Raw genomic sequence first — 17,175 nt, 5'->3', positions numbered from 1 at the left:
TTAATATGAATGGCACTAGCCTTGTGTCCTTGGTACAAAGCAAAGACATGTTTGCAGTTAAGTGGGCTAATAAGTATGCAATGTTTACATGCACACAACTGTATATAATTTTACACATGTTTCTGTATAACAATAGATATGTTTGTTATCCATATTTTGCAGTTATTGTATAACCTACCAAACATCTCTTTTCAGAATTACTATAATTTAATAAAAGCTGAATATATTTGCAATTTCACTGGTAACTTTATAAGCTAACACCCCGATCCCTTGCACAGTGCTGGTATGTTAAGTTCTAAAAGCATACTATATTCCAGTGACTTATTACGTGTAAAGTGCGGGTGTATTTTAGGCCTGAGAATGGGCAGATCACACAGGCCATCATCCTGGCTCACAGAGACTAGGGATTGAATGTTGTAGTTCAGTAAGAAACATCAGGCTAAACAAGACGTGGCTTCCCGTAAAAAATTGTTAAAATACAAATCAAAACTAAACTGCTTATTTAGAAGACGGTAATGGGGAACATACATCAAATAGCTATTCTGTTCTATATCTATATCTATTAAATGTCACCTTTGATCCCATTCACATACACCAAACCATACTGTGACATCGATACTTGATATAGTCCACCAGGGCTATCTGCTGGAAGGAGAAAATGCAGCTTTGGAGCATCTGTTCTGCTGTCTTAATGGTTTTAAACAAGTTAAAGAAATAAAAGCAATTTAACACTTTAAAAAAATATTTAATGCTGCCCAAAAGTATAAAAATACAATGTGAATGGCAGAATGATAGAAAGTACTCTAATGTATCTTACATAATATTTCTACATTACATGCATTAAAAAACACTGAACACCAAATGATGCGAGCTTGTTCCGCAAAGTCTCGTGCTGGTGATGGTCTTCACCCTCCTGGCTGGAGTAGTTTACCTGGTAAACACATAAAGGAGGTCAGCTCAATAGTAAACCTCACAATTGTTCCTGGAGGGTTCATATCTTGCTTTGCATATCAATGGTTTCGCAGTGTAACTGTTGTAGAGTAATCACAAGCCGTGAAGGTTTAGGTGTCGAGGAGCCTCGGCCTATGACACAATGCAAAACAAAATGACCAATTCAGTACAATTTCAAAAGGAAACCCCCCCCAAAAAGCCAATGGCAGAGTTAAGAGATAATGACCCCTGCTGTCTTCCAAATAGGAAAGATTGGCTAATCTACAGTATTGGGTAGCGGATCACACAGGTTTCTGAAGTAAGAGTACTCTGATTTACCTTTAAATTTATCCTCATTCAGTAAGGTTTCAGGTTCATGTGTCAGCAAGTATTAGTTATATCATAGCTGTGTTGTTGGAAACAGGTTGTCCATCTTGTGTGTTGGCTGTTAACCACATGTTGTGAGGTTGTGTTAGCTGACTGAACAGTCATAGTCCCACTGCAACAGATTTACCACCATCCATCATGTGTGGCAAAAGGAGCAATCGTGCCCCAGTTTGGTCATTCCCAAGGTATTTACCCCATGGCACAGAGTCCGGGGAACATCTAACCTTCAGACAGTTTTGCCATAATCAAAATGACTTTTAGAGCCACAAGGTTATTGATTAAGCCCTACTAGCCCATACTCATCTCATGGTTCTCTAACAAATACCTTGTACTTGGCGTCAACCAAGATGCTCAGAGATCCTGCAGCGTTCTACAGACTAGATTACCTGATGACCGTAAGAACGGGAGACGCACAGAAACCACTGAAGAAACCAACTACCAACACGGCCTCACCTAAGTCAACTGAATGTCAGCTCTCCATAACGCCAGCACTAAATCCAACAGGCTCTCAGCTGCTGCAGGAAGATATATTTTTTTTATTCACAGACTCGTTAATGGACGTATCAACTACAACTGATGAAAACCCTAAAACCATACGCTTAGCGTCCAAATCAGTCAATACGGTGTCATCCAAGTCTTGGTGTCTGTACCAGTACGCCAGTATCCACATAACTTTGCACCAACCCAAAAATAAAACACACAGACAGAGCGAGTGTTTGTAACATATTTATTATTTTTGTCCTGTATACAAAAGACATAGTAAAAGTATACCATAAACTACACTTTCCATAGTAGACATACAGGAAGACTATTGCAGATATATTGCCATGAGACCGACTTAGTCTTGGAAAAGGATAGAAAACGCCCTTTAATAAATGTGCTAGGCATTGCTACGGCGTGATAATGGTCGCTGCCACACAGCCACATGTCCTCTCTCTTTAATGCCGTTTTCGGATGGCCGGAATACCTGCGGATTCTACACTAGACTAAATTGGAATGAAGCAATGGAAAATTCCTCAAAACCCCAGCAACCAGAGATTTACTGGCGACAGTCAACAGTGATAAAAACACTACAATATAATCGTGCCCTGTGGGCTGGCTTAATAACTTAAGTGCTCTTTAACAGACCGGAACTGCTTAAGGTGCCTATTAGGATCTGCTTAGGGGTAAGCATGACCGATAGTGCTACGCTTATAGTTTATATGCAATCACTTAAATCATCCCAATTAGTGTTATTGTGACAAAGTACATTGACAAAAACAAAGGTGCTACGCAGCACTGTCTACATTCTGAATTCTAAAGGCACAATCTGCACAGCTATACAATCCAGATACGGCGTACATGTACTTTACAGCTGCAATAATACACTTTGGCAAATTAAATCGGGTGAGGGTTGCTTTTCATCTTCAGCACTCCCATTAGTTCCAAGTTATTGTCAGTAGTTGTGAAGGTTTTGGTAAGGGTCTACTCGCAGGTATCCCAAGCAAATTCTGATAAAAGCACCACGTTAAACAGAACATGTGCTTAAAAGCTCCCCAAAGCTCAACTACAGGGGTAGGAATCACCTAGGTGCATATAGTCAATACTGTAATCATTGGGGGGGTATGTTTGGACTACGATAGCCTAATGAAATGACAAAAGGACCACCAGGAGTCTGTTGTGTTCTTGGAGGATTGGCATTGGGGCCACTGACACCATCCCACATATTCATTTTAGGCATTAATGCTATATTTAAAACTCCTTAATGTCCAATGTAATCCTGGAATAGGTCATACAGTTTAGCAAAACCAAAAAAAGCATCCTAGTAAAGCTTGTGGCGCTGCATTTCAGGCCGGGCTCATACGCAATACAATCACATAAGAAATCCATAGGATGCCCAATGAAAGCTACAGACCTCCCTCAGCATCATTCTCAGAGGCCAAGACGGAAATATTCTGAACTCAGGTGAATGATCAGCAGTCACCGACGCGGATTTTAGCTTAATTATATCCAACTATTGAAACAACAAATAGCTTGTGCTTTTTTTGGTTCTCAATCAGTGAGCCAGTGCCGGCAGAATGTTTTCTAAAGATTACCAAAAGGTCTCATTAAGTTGGCTGCTGACTCAGTTTGGCAATAAGGTTTATGGATCGGGCTTTTAAGAAATCATATTATATAGTTGCTAAAAGGTACATTTCTGTCTACCGATACAGATATGCAAACATAAGTGAATAAGAGAAAAGCCAAAAATAGAGATCTGCTTATAGAAAGTGACTGGATGAATCGGCCCGCTCCCGGTACAGCTGTCCTCTCAGACACAGTGTACATGCAGCTAAACTGGTTTGCAGGTAGTATTGATAGTTAAAAAGTCTTCTCATTAAGGAATCTCTCCTAGAAATTCACCTACAAGAAGTGAACTTAATAGATAATCTCTCCTTATCCAAACCAATTTTTAGATCTTGAGACATCCCAGCCATCATCTGCACTTTAATATGCCCCCCCCCCTGCTATTTTCTGTGTAGGAGATGCTTCCGAACCCATCTCCATCCACATGAGATGCTTACCCCAAGTCAGCTCCAGCAAGCACTGCAAGTAGTGGTCTATTCAGACCCCCATGTAGAAAACACACCCATTGATTTCAGGGTTTCCCCGACACTGATTGGTTGTTTCAAGCAGCCAATAAGTGGAAATAACCAATTATGGTTAATATGCATTCTTCTTTATCGTCACTGTCAGCCACATTAAAGCTCACACCCACTGAAGCGTCTGCTCTAGAGCCGCTGAAATGTGATAACCACATTTAGATGCGATACATTCCTCATCGCTATGGAATTCCAGGGAGTAACTGATAGCAGAGCTGCATGCAATCAACACATCTGATGTTTTCTATACACCCTATTATCTCCAAAACTATCCACCAGGCACACCAAGTCGCCCTTTGTTTAAGCTCATTTATTTAAATAAGAACAGTTTTGTAATCCTTTATTAGGCCAGCATAAGAAAAATTGCAATATTTCAAAAATTAAGCTTTCGGGACCACAGAAGTCTTTCTTTAGGGGAAATTGCAAATGAAGGAGAAGATACCTTTAGTGTCCTGACCGCTTATATAACACTCCTTTTTTCTATATTGGCCCAATAACAAGGTAGCCACGTCTAATGAGGACTGTTGCTAGTTACCCCAAAATCAAAAGCCCAGCAGTGCCAAGTTCTTGGTCACACAAATAAGTCAACTGCATTATCATAGTTCAACAGAATTTCCACTTCAGTTCTTACTCATGGAACAAAATGCTATAAACAGCTGCTGCCATATGGCATTTATATGGTTTAATCAACCCCCCCAAACAGAAAGCAAAATATGGAATAACTGCATCCCGGCACTCTCTAGACTACGGATGCCATGTATGGAACAAGCACGGGCCTTTGTCATATATTTCTTGTTTACTTGAATGGGTCACGTTGTCAGTAAGTTGACCAGAACACACATTGGAATGTAAATCGGGTCTGGATTACACAAAACTTTTACATTTGTTCAACTTTTTTTTTTTATGACGAGTACAAGGTCTGAACAGGTTCTAGAGTCGAGTTTGTTTTCCTAAACCCTTAGGATACATCCTTGTGTGCATCTACCGCAAAGGGATTTTAAGGGAGAACTACAGAGGAGTCAATGGTGAAGAAGTCACTCCGCTCCATCATTACTAGGAATGCAGGCCCTTGAACACTTTGTGTTGGATATGAAACAGCCTCTGAGTCAAATACAGCAAGAAATTAGCAGTGTGTGCCAAGCTACACCAAGAGGAATTGGAACTCGCTCATTTTCCAAGCTCTTGACTGGATTTATTGACCGAGACACGGCGGATACATCCTGATGAACATCCTGCCGGTGGACAATGATCTGCAGTGAAACCCCCGTGAACAGTGAGCACATAGACAAATTCCACATAGACACGCAAGGCAACCTTTTCAAACCTCAACACACTGACAATATTTGACCAAATGAGGTGGAATAAACAAGTACAGAAAGACATAAAAATGTACCATTTGTCGACTGTACAAAAAGCAGCAGCTTCAATTGGGAACAGGGCGACTCCAAGACCTCCTGAGATGGAAAAGACATCGGACACAGAGTGCGCCCCGTTTGTAAGCACGCACCCCACTCACAGGAGAGGCTCTGCACCAGTCACAGCACCTAGGGAACGGGTGCTCCGCACACCCATACTAGCACCAGTTAGTCAAGGAGAATACACTTTCCAACAGACATATGCTCCTGTTAACACAACGGAAGCCAACCCAATTGGAATGACAAAAGCTTGCCAGTATAACCACCTTTTTCTTTTCCGTTCCACTTCATTCAACTTCTGCTTCATCTGCTGCACCTTCTGTGCTGTGTTTGCTTTCCGGTCGTCACGCTGCCTTTTTCGGAGCTTACTGTGTATTTAAAGTAAATAAAAGTATATTATATGATATACGTACGTACACACACAAATGATGCAGTGGTAGACAGTTTTGTCGGGGATAGCAGATAGAAGACCAAAATTGTATCATGGACATGAAGAAATTGAGATACATAAAGGGTGTAGGAAAACAGATACAGAAGTACTTACTATAGTGCAAGTGAGTGCTATCAGAAGGGATCATATACATTGAAGTTGTTAAAGTTCTAAGTGCATAAACTATGAAGTAGGGAGGCCCTAAGCAGAGTCATGAAGGGCACTATGGAGCTGCTAGAAGCTCTAATCTTTTTTTTTTTTTTTTTTTTTTTTGAACATTAAACACTCATATAAAAGACAAAAGTACCCTTGGTGTGTAGGGGGGTAACAATAGGAATACAATCATTTTACCTGTCTGGATCTCCATCGACACCAGCCTGAGGTTTCAAGCACGGCTCAGAGTTTTTCTCCGTTGGTCCTTGCTCTTCCGTAGAAAGCCTGTTCCCATTGAACTTCTCCCCAGCCTGTCTTTGAAGTGACGGGTAGCTGTCTGCTTTGGGAGATTGATCTTCTTTGGAAAGTTCTCGCCACTCATCCTGGGTTGCAAATCATAAGAAACGGTGATTAGAACACAAAACAAACTTATGCAGACTTGTGTCATTTACGGAAACAAAAGCACTACTGTGACAGAATGACCTGTCATATAGGGGCCCAAGGAATTCAGAGATGGCTCCAGTCTGGCTGCCAAACAGGCAGGAACTCCATTGTTAAACTAATCCCATTAACAGGATGGCTACCAGGGGGAGATTCAGTAGCTAAAGGGGATTAAAGGTTGGGTTGTCTACCTGTTTATCAATGTTAATTTATGTTAATGAAGTTCTGTGGCTATATCAGTCTATGTTTTACAACAATAAACTGTTCATTCCTGCTGTACTCAATTCAAGGTAGTTGTGTCTACTTATTGGGTACACATAGCAGGGTTCCAAGGTGCGCATGCTGGCTGGTGCTGGAAGTGATTCCGGGGACAACAGGAGGATACATGTGGGTGATCTCTGGGAGTTACTACAGCTCTCTTGGTGAACCCGTTACAACTACAAAAAGCCAAAAATCATACAAAGACTACAAAAGAAGGTCCAAGTGTCTGCCCCGGGCCGTCACATAGCAGCATAGTTTTAGGTATAGAAAGAATTACGTTATTTGAGATCAGAAAGTTTTAAACCGCCGGCACAAGAGCTACAGCAGTCTTATTTTCAAACTCCCATAACTAGTGAATGCCTATTTCTATTTGCATGCAGTAAATTCCACTCAACTCCAATACGCATTTAACATGAAAACCGGGAGAGAGTGTTATCAATGCTGATCAAGACTAATAATCCGCAATCTTAAAAACTTTGTCCAGTTTAACAGAATAAAGCAATTTAATTGGCCGTCCAATGACATTTTCTCCTAAAACTTGGCTGATCCTTGTCTCAAACCGTGTGAATACCATGAAGTCTACCAAGACACACAGAGCCCAAACAAAAGTGTCGCTGGAGACCCTGCCTCCCCGAATTAAGCTGTATGTGTTACACGCAGCTTCTTGGAATTCTCTGTAGGGTACATGTGTAGACATCAGATCTGCTTCGGAGTCCAAGGGAGAGGCGATATGCAATGTCAGGCTTGAGGAGCAATTCTGCACCTGGAGACTTCACCCTTTGTTGGCTTTGCATTTGTTATAGATGAAGCAACATGCATCATAACAGGGATAATGGAGTTAACCAAGAGCAATAATGTATGGTGTAATATTGTTTTAGCACAATTCTTTTATTTGAGTGTGTACCTCTAATGCTATTTAATCCGACAATTTAAAACGATGTGTCAATCATGATTGAAACCAATTAGATGTGATTCTAACCAACTCCACCCCTGCTATAGACTGACGTGGATTTTGTTTACGTGAAGGATGAAAATGATACACTCACAGAAACTCATTTAAATAAGGGTCAGATTGTGGTTACAGGCAGCTAAACGCATATCCTTCGCAAAATCACTCTGACTCGGAATGAAGGAAACCGAAACAAAGACCTCCAAAAATAGCCACCCATCTACAAGCTTTTATATGCGTTTCATATGGAATGTAAACTACATGATCTATCCAAAGACATTTTATTGTGAAGTTGTTACTAAACTGCTTATTGGGGGTGTGACGTTACATCCAGCGTATTTTTGGCTATACTTTTGTTAAACACACAAATCATTTTTACACCCTATACGCTGAATTGCTATGATACTCCCAATACATGTTATATCGCACACCCACCTGTAGACTTGAATCGCCCATTATGTACTTCGCCCCCTCCATGACAGCCATGTAGGAGAATCGGAGCTGGCCCGGGGTCTGAATTAGTCCCATCCGATAGTGTCTCATATTCAGCAACACTTCCTTTATATCTACAGAAGACGGGTCCTTTCGTTTTTCCATCTATCAAGGATAACACAAAAGGCACCGTCAGAAGCCAGTAAATTAGGAAATTATGTCCAAGCTGAACATGAAGTCTGTGGACACCATATCCCGAGTGCATACGACAATCGTGTAGAACAAGAATAGGTACTTCCACCGAACGTGTTTCTACGTGCTGTACAAATGGTACAAATCAAAGCAACAAACGGTTAACCACGTCTAAACAAAAATCTGTTCTTTTATTGCAATGTTAGTTTTCGATGATGATGACGACATGATTGAAAAAACCCACACAGCAGGATTTTCAAAGCATTAAATCATTTGGAGGAAGGGCTCAGCCTATGTAATCAGTCATGTGTTTTTCCAACAGAGATAACCAACAGCTGTGAAGTCATGCATGTGATGAAGCGAACACAACAAAAAGAGGAACGGCAGAAAGTTATTTTAAACTAGAACATTTCTCACTTCATTTAAAAATCCCCCTACGGTGATGCAGACTAATAGAAAAAAGCATACTATCAAAATAATGTATATTAAAATCTGGAATATTTGGTGCAACCAGTATGCTTTTTTAAAAATAAATCTGGATTATAATATCACAAAAAATACAGCACTGGGGATAGATATAGCCAAAGATATCTAAAAACAACCTACCAGTACAAGACACGTGTCAACCAATGAGAACGTTCCGGAGCGTCCTATCCCGGCACTGCAGTGTACAACACAGGGTCCGTACGCGGGGCCCAAGGAGCCCGAATCTCGCACTTTAAACAGGAAGTTTAGGAAAGAGGCTGGGGACTCGGGGACTCCAAAGTCCGGCCAGGTAGTATAATGGAAATGGTAAATTTCTCTTACTTCAGAAGTCTGAAACAGAAAAACACAACCTCAAACTCATTGAAAAACACCTTGCCAATTCCTTTAGTATTATTATTATTTTATTTTATTTTTTTTAAACTTGATGAAATTTTATTAGGGTGAAAAAAACCTGGACTGACTAAAATGTAAGGTGTTGGGGGGGGAACGGCGGTCACAAGCAGAAGATAATAAAAGTAGCTCACGTTAATATTCTGTAACTGTAGCACTCGAACAGTGTAGTAGGATTTGATGTCTTCCGACAATAACTTGACACAAAGGCCCGTTTCCTTGAAGAGTAAAACCTCTTCCTCCGGAGCAGGCCAGTACTGTGCACACTTTACCTGCAACAACAAAAGCCACCGTCAACTTCCCTGGAAGACGCAAGGGGACAATATAAGTGAGACAGACAGGATTTGGATCACTAAACTCGTTCATATAAATGCTTTTGTCGTTCTTTACTGGCCAACCGATAGCTCTACAGCTTTCGTGGAACTACAATGCTCATACAACCCAAGGAACTTATCTATGGCTAAGGTGGCCATACTTTTGCATCTGTTTTATTACCCTTGTTATGGTCCCGTATATATTATTTATATATACATGAAACATTAATGTCAAAAAACCAAAACACATTAAAGGGTCAGTTATCCATGATGAAAACCCTTTGTTTTGGTTCTTTCTCCATCTTCCTTATTTTGACAGCACTACAGACTCTGCTGGTGAGATGGATGGATGAATGACAGATGGATGGATGGATGAATGACAGATAGATGGTTCTCGGACACCCAACACCTGTTAAGAGATTTTCAGAATCTGTTCAGCCAGGAATATCAGGAAACCCGTGAGCCATATGTAGGCAGCGAGTTGTGGTTGAAACCAACGTGGTGGCCAATTTGCAGCAGAGTAGAAATGACTGTAATTGGCGACACAATTTGAATGCCGTCAAGGCCAGGAAATCCTGCACGCTGCTGCTAGGCAGATCACAGATGCAGCTTTTCCCCAGATGGAGATCTGAAACTGATTATTTCTGGCAGCGTGCAGATACTTCTGAGAAAACACACGGAACATTACACTTACCGCATCCTTTTCAATGACTCGGTTCAGCATTACGATTGCTTTACTCTTTTGTTGCCAGACCATTAACCAGAAATGACAGCAGGTATTGGGAAGCGGGCCCTGTGTGAGTGAACAGACAGGTGGACGTACATTCACATCAGTTCTGCTGTAACCGTAAATAGAATCACGCATTAATTCTCCCGAATTGCCGTTTAAACATAGGCTCACTTGTCAGCATGGCAGGACCAAGCCATCCCGGGACTATGTACTTAATAATGTTTAAGCGTATCTCCCGAACGGCCTGGTAGGAAGACTGTAAAGATAACATACTTCACAATAAAAATATCCTATAACAGAGCCAGAACGACCATTAATGATTGTTACATTCCTCATCAGTATACTTTGAGTTTAAAATAATGATTGTGCTAGCATCAATCTAAATAATATCACTATAAGAAAATATTGGCGAAGCAAACATGGATGAAATACTGATGGGTTCTTAAGAATACCTCGAGCTTCAGGAAAGATGAAGGCACAGCACTCAACACAGCCTGTGGATTACATTTTCTTGGAACGCAACATATCCACACGAAAATAAACCACACTTACAGAGAATAAACACCAAGGAAATGCTAAAAGCACGGATAGAGATCACTCAGCACTAGACGCACTTGATTTTATCATGCCTTGTGATGCTCGGAGATCAATAAGCTCAAAGGGCGAGCGTAATGTACAGTGTATGCTTTATGTATGTGTATTAACACTTATGAATACGTATGATTACATATACATTTCTCTCCAATGTAAGCATCAAATGTGATGTTCACAGACATATATTAATATGTATGACACCCAGGAGGTACAGTCCATGCTTTTCTGTTGAAAATCTAGCATAATAAATTTGAAAGCCCGCAGCCGTTGACATGACTCCGAAGTTATGTCAAATTATAGATCGTTTCTATTTCTACATATCAGTGCAGTCACGTAATCGTTTTGGGCTTCAACATGTAAAAAAAACTTTAATGATTAAACCATGTAGCTTTATTCCTTCCAAAAAAAAAAAAAAAAGCCCGAAATACTCATTTTCCCTTGTATTTACAGGTAATTCCTGCTACATAAACATAACGTTCGCCAAGCACTGAAATATGCAAAGCTATTACAGGACAGATGAAAGAACAAACAGAATATTCCTAGGAAGTTTGGGTATTGCAGAACTGGGTCGGAAATTTGCACACGTGTCTATTCTGTAAACACGCCCTGCACTTATTTGCATGTAACTTACAAATCAGTATGCCGTCCACACATGAGATCAGCGTTTCATATCAAGACATGTTAATGCAGAAATCATTTTGGCTCCCTGCATATTAAAGAGGTACTAATCCTGCCAGTTGAACCGGTTACATTTGTAAATGTAAAGCAGTCTCTCGGGGACAGCCTTTTTCTAGTGAAGGGCTTTAAATGGGACACCATCATAAAAATATACAGGTGTTTAGCCAGCATTCTGTAGCATTATGATATCAAGAAGCGCCTGTCTATACCTGTCCCTGGCTCGCACTGCTTCAAAAATGTTTATACTGCCCTTCATCTGCTATGTTTTTTATAAAGATAATGGATGTCCCTTTAAACATTTTGCCCCATTAACCCCGTGCAGGAGCACCACTAATAATTATACGTCCTATGTCATGAAGGGGTTAAATAACTGATATAAAGAAAAACTGAATACAATCTCACGTGTTATCTAATTATAGACGGCTGTTCCAGTTATCTACCACCCTCTCAGTAAAGTCACATGGATAAAGGCAGGAACTGACCAAGGCTATGTTATACTGCAATTGCTCTTACCTGGGTTAGAATGTAATTTCTTTCAGCTTCCTCAACAACAACAAAACTGGCGTTGATATAATCATTTTCCACATTCTGAAGCTTAACACGGCTATGGTCATCTGAAAAACAGAACACAACTTAAAAGTAAAGTCGATGAACTACGGGCGACAGACGGCACAAAAATTCATGAGAACCAGCTAAGCAAATAAAATGGGAAACCAAAATAAAAATAACTGGCTAACCACATTGCTTATAAGCAATTATCAGTTTGAGTGATGCATGGCCCTGCACATGAATTAGCTGCATCATGTAATCCCCTTTGGTTAGAAGCTTCAAGGCCTATTATGTAGAAAAACAGAATACAATGACAGATAAGCCATCTACTCCATCCATTTTTTTCCCTTTGCTTGACCCAGGGCTAGAAACTTGCTAGCTTTTAGGGATCACAAAGAGGTACACCCATAAAGCGTGGCTGCTCGCACAGCCATTAGGGAGAGATAAGGGTATGTGAAGTTGGTGCACATGTGTAATTGTGTGCGAGAATGAGTATGTATTGCCAGGAGCTCCTCAGTAAGCAAAAAAAACAAAGCCACCACATATTTGGAAGGAGTGCAGGTCCACAAATTGTTCAAAAGAGTACTCTCCTTTGGCATGTTGTATAATCAATGCAACCAATGCATGTGAATAATGTAGAATGAAACATGGGCGAGATATCAAACTATACTATAACCAGGGTGTAAAAACAATGCACAGACTACTGACACGCTAAGTCTACATAGCGACCCACGTAATGACACTATACCACTCACTGGGGCAGGTTCCGATGCTCGATTTCACTATACATTATGAAGGGCCAGCACAATGTGAGCACAATGTGCTTCTACGGCAGAAAGAGATTGGCTGGCCTTGTATAATGTATAGGTTAGTCAGTGAGTCTCCTCACTGAATTATGCATTATACAGGGCTAGCTCAGCCCTTAACATTAGAGAAACCAGTAGTTCCCCTTTATAGTGAAATGAGAGTTAAAACAACTCTCTTCGGTGAATAAACTGGTTTTCCTGCCTTTACAGACACTCAGATAATTACATCACTTCTATGAAATGTTAAGATTGAATAATTCAATATATTGATCTTCTTAATTATTCAGCGCTTTGTTGTCAGTAGTTGCTATGCGTTTGCTAGTTGCCTCAATGCCAGCGAGACAGGCTTCTTTGTTCTATTTTCCCATGAGTTGGCCTGGCATTCTATTCACCGAGGGAGCAAAATCACATTCAATTCTTACCGGAACACCACAAAGACCCATGATTCACTCATCAGCTATTTCCACGGGCTTACAGGAAAGCCTTCACAAATAAAACGGGACCTTCTAAGAGAAATGGGAAACGTACAGGTAGGGTCCATGGGATTCCACAGACAGAATACAAGCACTGAATGACTGCCCCAGCTACAGAAGTGCGACCCTCCTGAAAACCAATGTTCAAGTAAACGCAGGAGGGTTATCGAAATTCTGCATTATATGTACAGTCATAGATTTAGGAACGAGGATATAAAAGTATGTACAGCATTCTTATCCGGGGCCATATGGCTTTTTAATTAAAAATAAAACACATTCTCCATGTAAATATATATATATATAAATGTATATATATATATTATACTTACAGCATTCCAAAAATGCATTTTTAAAAGAGTGCATATTACATTGGCCATCACAATGTAAAGATAATAAAGTTAAGATAATAAAAGGTTTCTACATTTCTTCCCGATCAGTGCCTGACCAATACAGCTATAATTTGAAATTATTCTAGCCTTGGTGCCCGAATAATTATAATTTTAATAAAGACAGGAGGCGAGTATTTTGCATATCTTCCTTTACTCTCACCAACAGCAGCAAAGAAAGAGTTAATAACACAAGTGAAAACAACCAATAGAAACAGTACATAGGTGGTATATAAACTCCTTAACTATCTTCCTCTTCCTCTTTCGTCCGCTGTGAACCGGAACTGAAGAACGCAGCAAACCATCTAGCAACGTAAAACCGAACCCAACACTCAGAACAGGGGCTCGAACTGGAACCAAAGTCAAGAGCAAGGCGACAATGCACTCCAACTGGGAAACAGAACCGCTATGACACGGAGATGGGATCAAGCTGAAACAAAGAGAGAGAGACATAACAGAACCAAATTCTTCACAAACCTGGTAAAACACAGTAGAACGAGGATCACTGACAGTCATCACAAATCATCAAATGCAACGGAGCAGACAAAACCCCAAGAAAACACAAAACGAATTCAAACCAGGCTTACTTACCCAGAGTGTACACCTAACCATCGGGAGGGTAGGGAGGGAAAATACTCGCCTCCTGTCTTTATTAAAATTATAATTATTCGGGCACCAAGGCTAGAATAATTTCAAATTTTAAGGCAAGACAGGAGGCTTCGTATTTTGCATTTTTAACGCCGGAAACCAACGCCATTGCCCCTGAAGAAACCAGGCGGAAATATGCCCGAAAGGTGGCGGCACGGGACCAATCCGCCGCTCGCAGGAAAGCCACTAAAGCTCCACCAGCCCGAAGGGCACAGGAGGCCGCAGCCCCCCTGACGGAAAGAGCACCGATGCTCCTGTAGGAGAAGAAAAACAGCCTTGAAAGGTTTCACAAAGGAGAGGAGTTGAGATGTCAAAACCGGACGTATCGACGTCGTGCGTGACAGATAAGTCCTGACACACCCGGCGACACATTTTTGGGTCGTCTAGAAAAAAGGGATAGGATACAGTTGAGAACAACTCAGGGGAGAATAGAGACAGCATGAGCATCCAAAGCGCTAACATCTGAAACCCTACGAAAGCATAAGAGACAACAGAAGGGTAAGTTTCGCCGACAACTGTTGGAGGGAGAGTGAATCGTTGTCTGGCCATCCCGAATGGAAAACTAACACGACAGCTACTTCCCACAGAGAACCGTAGCGCGGCGCCGAAGGACGGGATAAATGAATACCACGCAAAAGGTGGCAGACTAAGGGAGCCAAGGGGATCCATGTGCCGTCCCAAACTCCAAGGAGCCCAGCCTCGCCAAGCTGTCCGGTATGACATACCGGTACCTGGAGCCCAAGATTTGCGGAGCAAGGACTGAGCCGCCTCCAATAGGCCCGAGACCGTTCGGGGTCCCCTGAAATCGTCCATACGACCAGGAGGAGATGTCTTTCCAGGATGAGCGCATGAACCTGGACCTCCGGGCCCGTCAGGGGATAGTACAGAGATGGGATCTACAGAGGATCCTGGGCAGATAACTGCAGCAGGGCTGGAAACCACGGCTGAGCATGCCACGGGGGGGTCACCAGAACCAAAGGCCCCCCGTCCCAACACAGGTGATGGATGACCCTCGAAATGACCGTCTGGGGATTCGTCCTGGATGCAAATAGGTCCAGGTGCAAGACCCGACCGAGAAGTCTCCAGTCGCTCGCATCCCGCCAGTGTCTGGAGAACCCGTCCACCAAGAGAACCTCGGCGCCCGGGAGGTATCCTGCCGGCAAAGTATGTTGCACGCAAGGCAAAAGTCGAAAACATCCTTTGTTACCTCTGAGGTACTTGGACCGAGAACCCCCTAAGCGGTTGATATATCGAACCGCCGACATGCTGTCTAAGAAGCCTAAGAAGAGAAAGCGGCTTGGGACTAGTTCGGATTTGAGAGAATGGACTAGAAACCCGAGTTGGTGAAGGGTCTGCACCACGAAATCGGCCTGGGCGAGCAGGGTCTCCTGGCAGCCAGAGAAGAGTAGAATGTCGTCTAGATAGACTATACACCTGATACCCCTGGACCTGAAGAGAGCCATGACCGGCTTTAGGAGCATTGTAAGGCACCAAGGGGCTGAACTTAGGCCGAAGGGAAGGGCCTTTAACTGCCATACCTGCCTGCCCCAGCGAAACTGAAGAAATCGCCCGGAATCTGGGTGAATTGGGACGGAGAGAAAGCGTCCGAGAGGTCTAACCATGTAAAGCAATCGCCTTCCAACCTAAGGTCTCCGAAGAGACGGATCCCTTCCATTTTGAAGCGGCGAGAAACAAAGCATTGAGAGCCCGTAGATTGATCACTGGGCGGAAGTCCCTGATGCATTAGCGTACTAGGAAAAAGGAGCTGAGAAAACCGATTGAACCTTTTGCCCGCTGGATAGCCCCCTTGTCGCGGAAGGTGCGGAGTTCTGCTACCATTAAGGCCTGATCGGTAATGCCCTCTAAGATGTGGGCGGTCAGCGTACTTGAAAGGGGGGAAGAGCTGAAAAACTATCTTGAAAACCTGTACCGTTAGGGGGATCCAAGGGTCTGACGAAATCCACACCCAGTCGTGGAAAAAGATGATATATGGCCCGCAACCCCGAGGAAGGGAACGAAGGACAAGAAGCATTCGGACTTACCGAAAACGGAGCGTCCCCTGGGAAAACCAGAAGCGCCTCTACCGTCTCCGCGTGGGTTGAAGGCCCTCTGTTGGAACGGAGTCCTGTAGGACCTCTGGTTCTGAGGGAAGTACCAGGAGCCTTGGGATGAACAGCTGGCGGCCCGGCGGTCGACCAGCCCTCCCAGAAAAACAAAGGTCAGTCTGAAAGACCTTCCTCATTGACAGTTTGGCCTTATTCCATGATGTCATCACGGATACGTGGCGGTTTAATTCCTTGACAAATGTGTCTCCAAACAGTAAGTGGCTGCACCTAGGTCTTTAGGGCCCAATTCCGCCAACCTGGGACCCTGGGATCATCTAGGTGGGACTCATCCACCAAATACTCACGGACGAAGCGTGAGTCAAAATCTCTGGGCAAGACCAGATTTGCTGAAGCCTCTGATACACTAGATGAATCCGCGTGCCATACGTCCACTATAGATAATGGGTCATGCAAAGGAGTGTCAAGGGGTTTTGGGCGTTTGGCAGGTACCTTACCCTTGCCGACTGAAACACTACTGCCCGTCCAAGGCCGTTTGGAGCCGGACGCCTCTTCTTCAAAGTTCTCGGATTCTGACTCCGATGGTATTGCCTCTGGTCTGGAGGGAGCAGGAGGCTGCCCTTGGGGCAAATTGGCAGACATTTTAGAAAAAAAGGATTCAACTGAGTTAGAAGACTTTGCCCCTAACCAGGCCATAAAGGCATCCTGGGATGGAACAGTATCCTGAGACATTATGTCTGTATAAGGTAGGTGATGAGAACAGAGGCTCAGCCTGTATATTGTGCAAGGCCACAGGGACTCAGCCCGTATATTGTGCAAGGCCACTGGGACTCAGCCCGTATATTGT

General features: G+C 42.6%; 1 protein-coding gene across 2 annotated transcripts in view; it reads right to left on the bottom strand.

Annotated features, from left to right (window-relative positions):
• Window positions 1-724: 724 nt before the first annotated feature.
• The window catches only part of PTPN2 (protein tyrosine phosphatase non-receptor type 2), a 34,273-nt gene continuing 17,822 nt past the window's right edge, over window positions 725-17,175 (bottom strand). Inside the window, exons 3-10 of one of the 2 annotated variants that reach the window (XM_053466198.1) lie at window positions 11,917-12,017; window positions 10,096-10,194; window positions 9,222-9,359; window positions 8,818-9,027; window positions 8,023-8,184; window positions 6,135-6,319; window positions 5,620-5,721; window positions 725-1,083 (exon numbers count right to left, since the gene is read on the bottom strand). In XM_053466198.1, coding sequence (XP_053322173.1) covers window positions 1,062-1,083; window positions 5,620-5,721; window positions 6,135-6,319; window positions 8,023-8,184; window positions 8,818-9,027; window positions 9,222-9,359; window positions 10,096-10,194; window positions 11,917-12,017 — 1,019 coding nt within the window. In that variant the 3' untranslated portion in view covers window positions 725-1,061. The remainder of the gene's footprint in view (window positions 1,084-5,619; window positions 5,722-6,134; window positions 6,320-8,022; window positions 8,185-8,817; window positions 9,028-9,221; window positions 9,360-10,095; window positions 10,195-11,916; window positions 12,018-17,175) is intronic. The other variant, XM_053466199.1, reaches the window with a different exon arrangement.

Source organism: Spea bombifrons, chromosome 5, assembly GCF_027358695.1.
Source record: "Spea bombifrons isolate aSpeBom1 chromosome 5, aSpeBom1.2.pri, whole genome shotgun sequence".
NCBI lineage: Eukaryota > Metazoa > Chordata > Amphibia > Anura > Pelobatidae > Spea > Spea bombifrons.
This window is presented reverse-complemented; position numbering and strand designations above follow the sequence as displayed.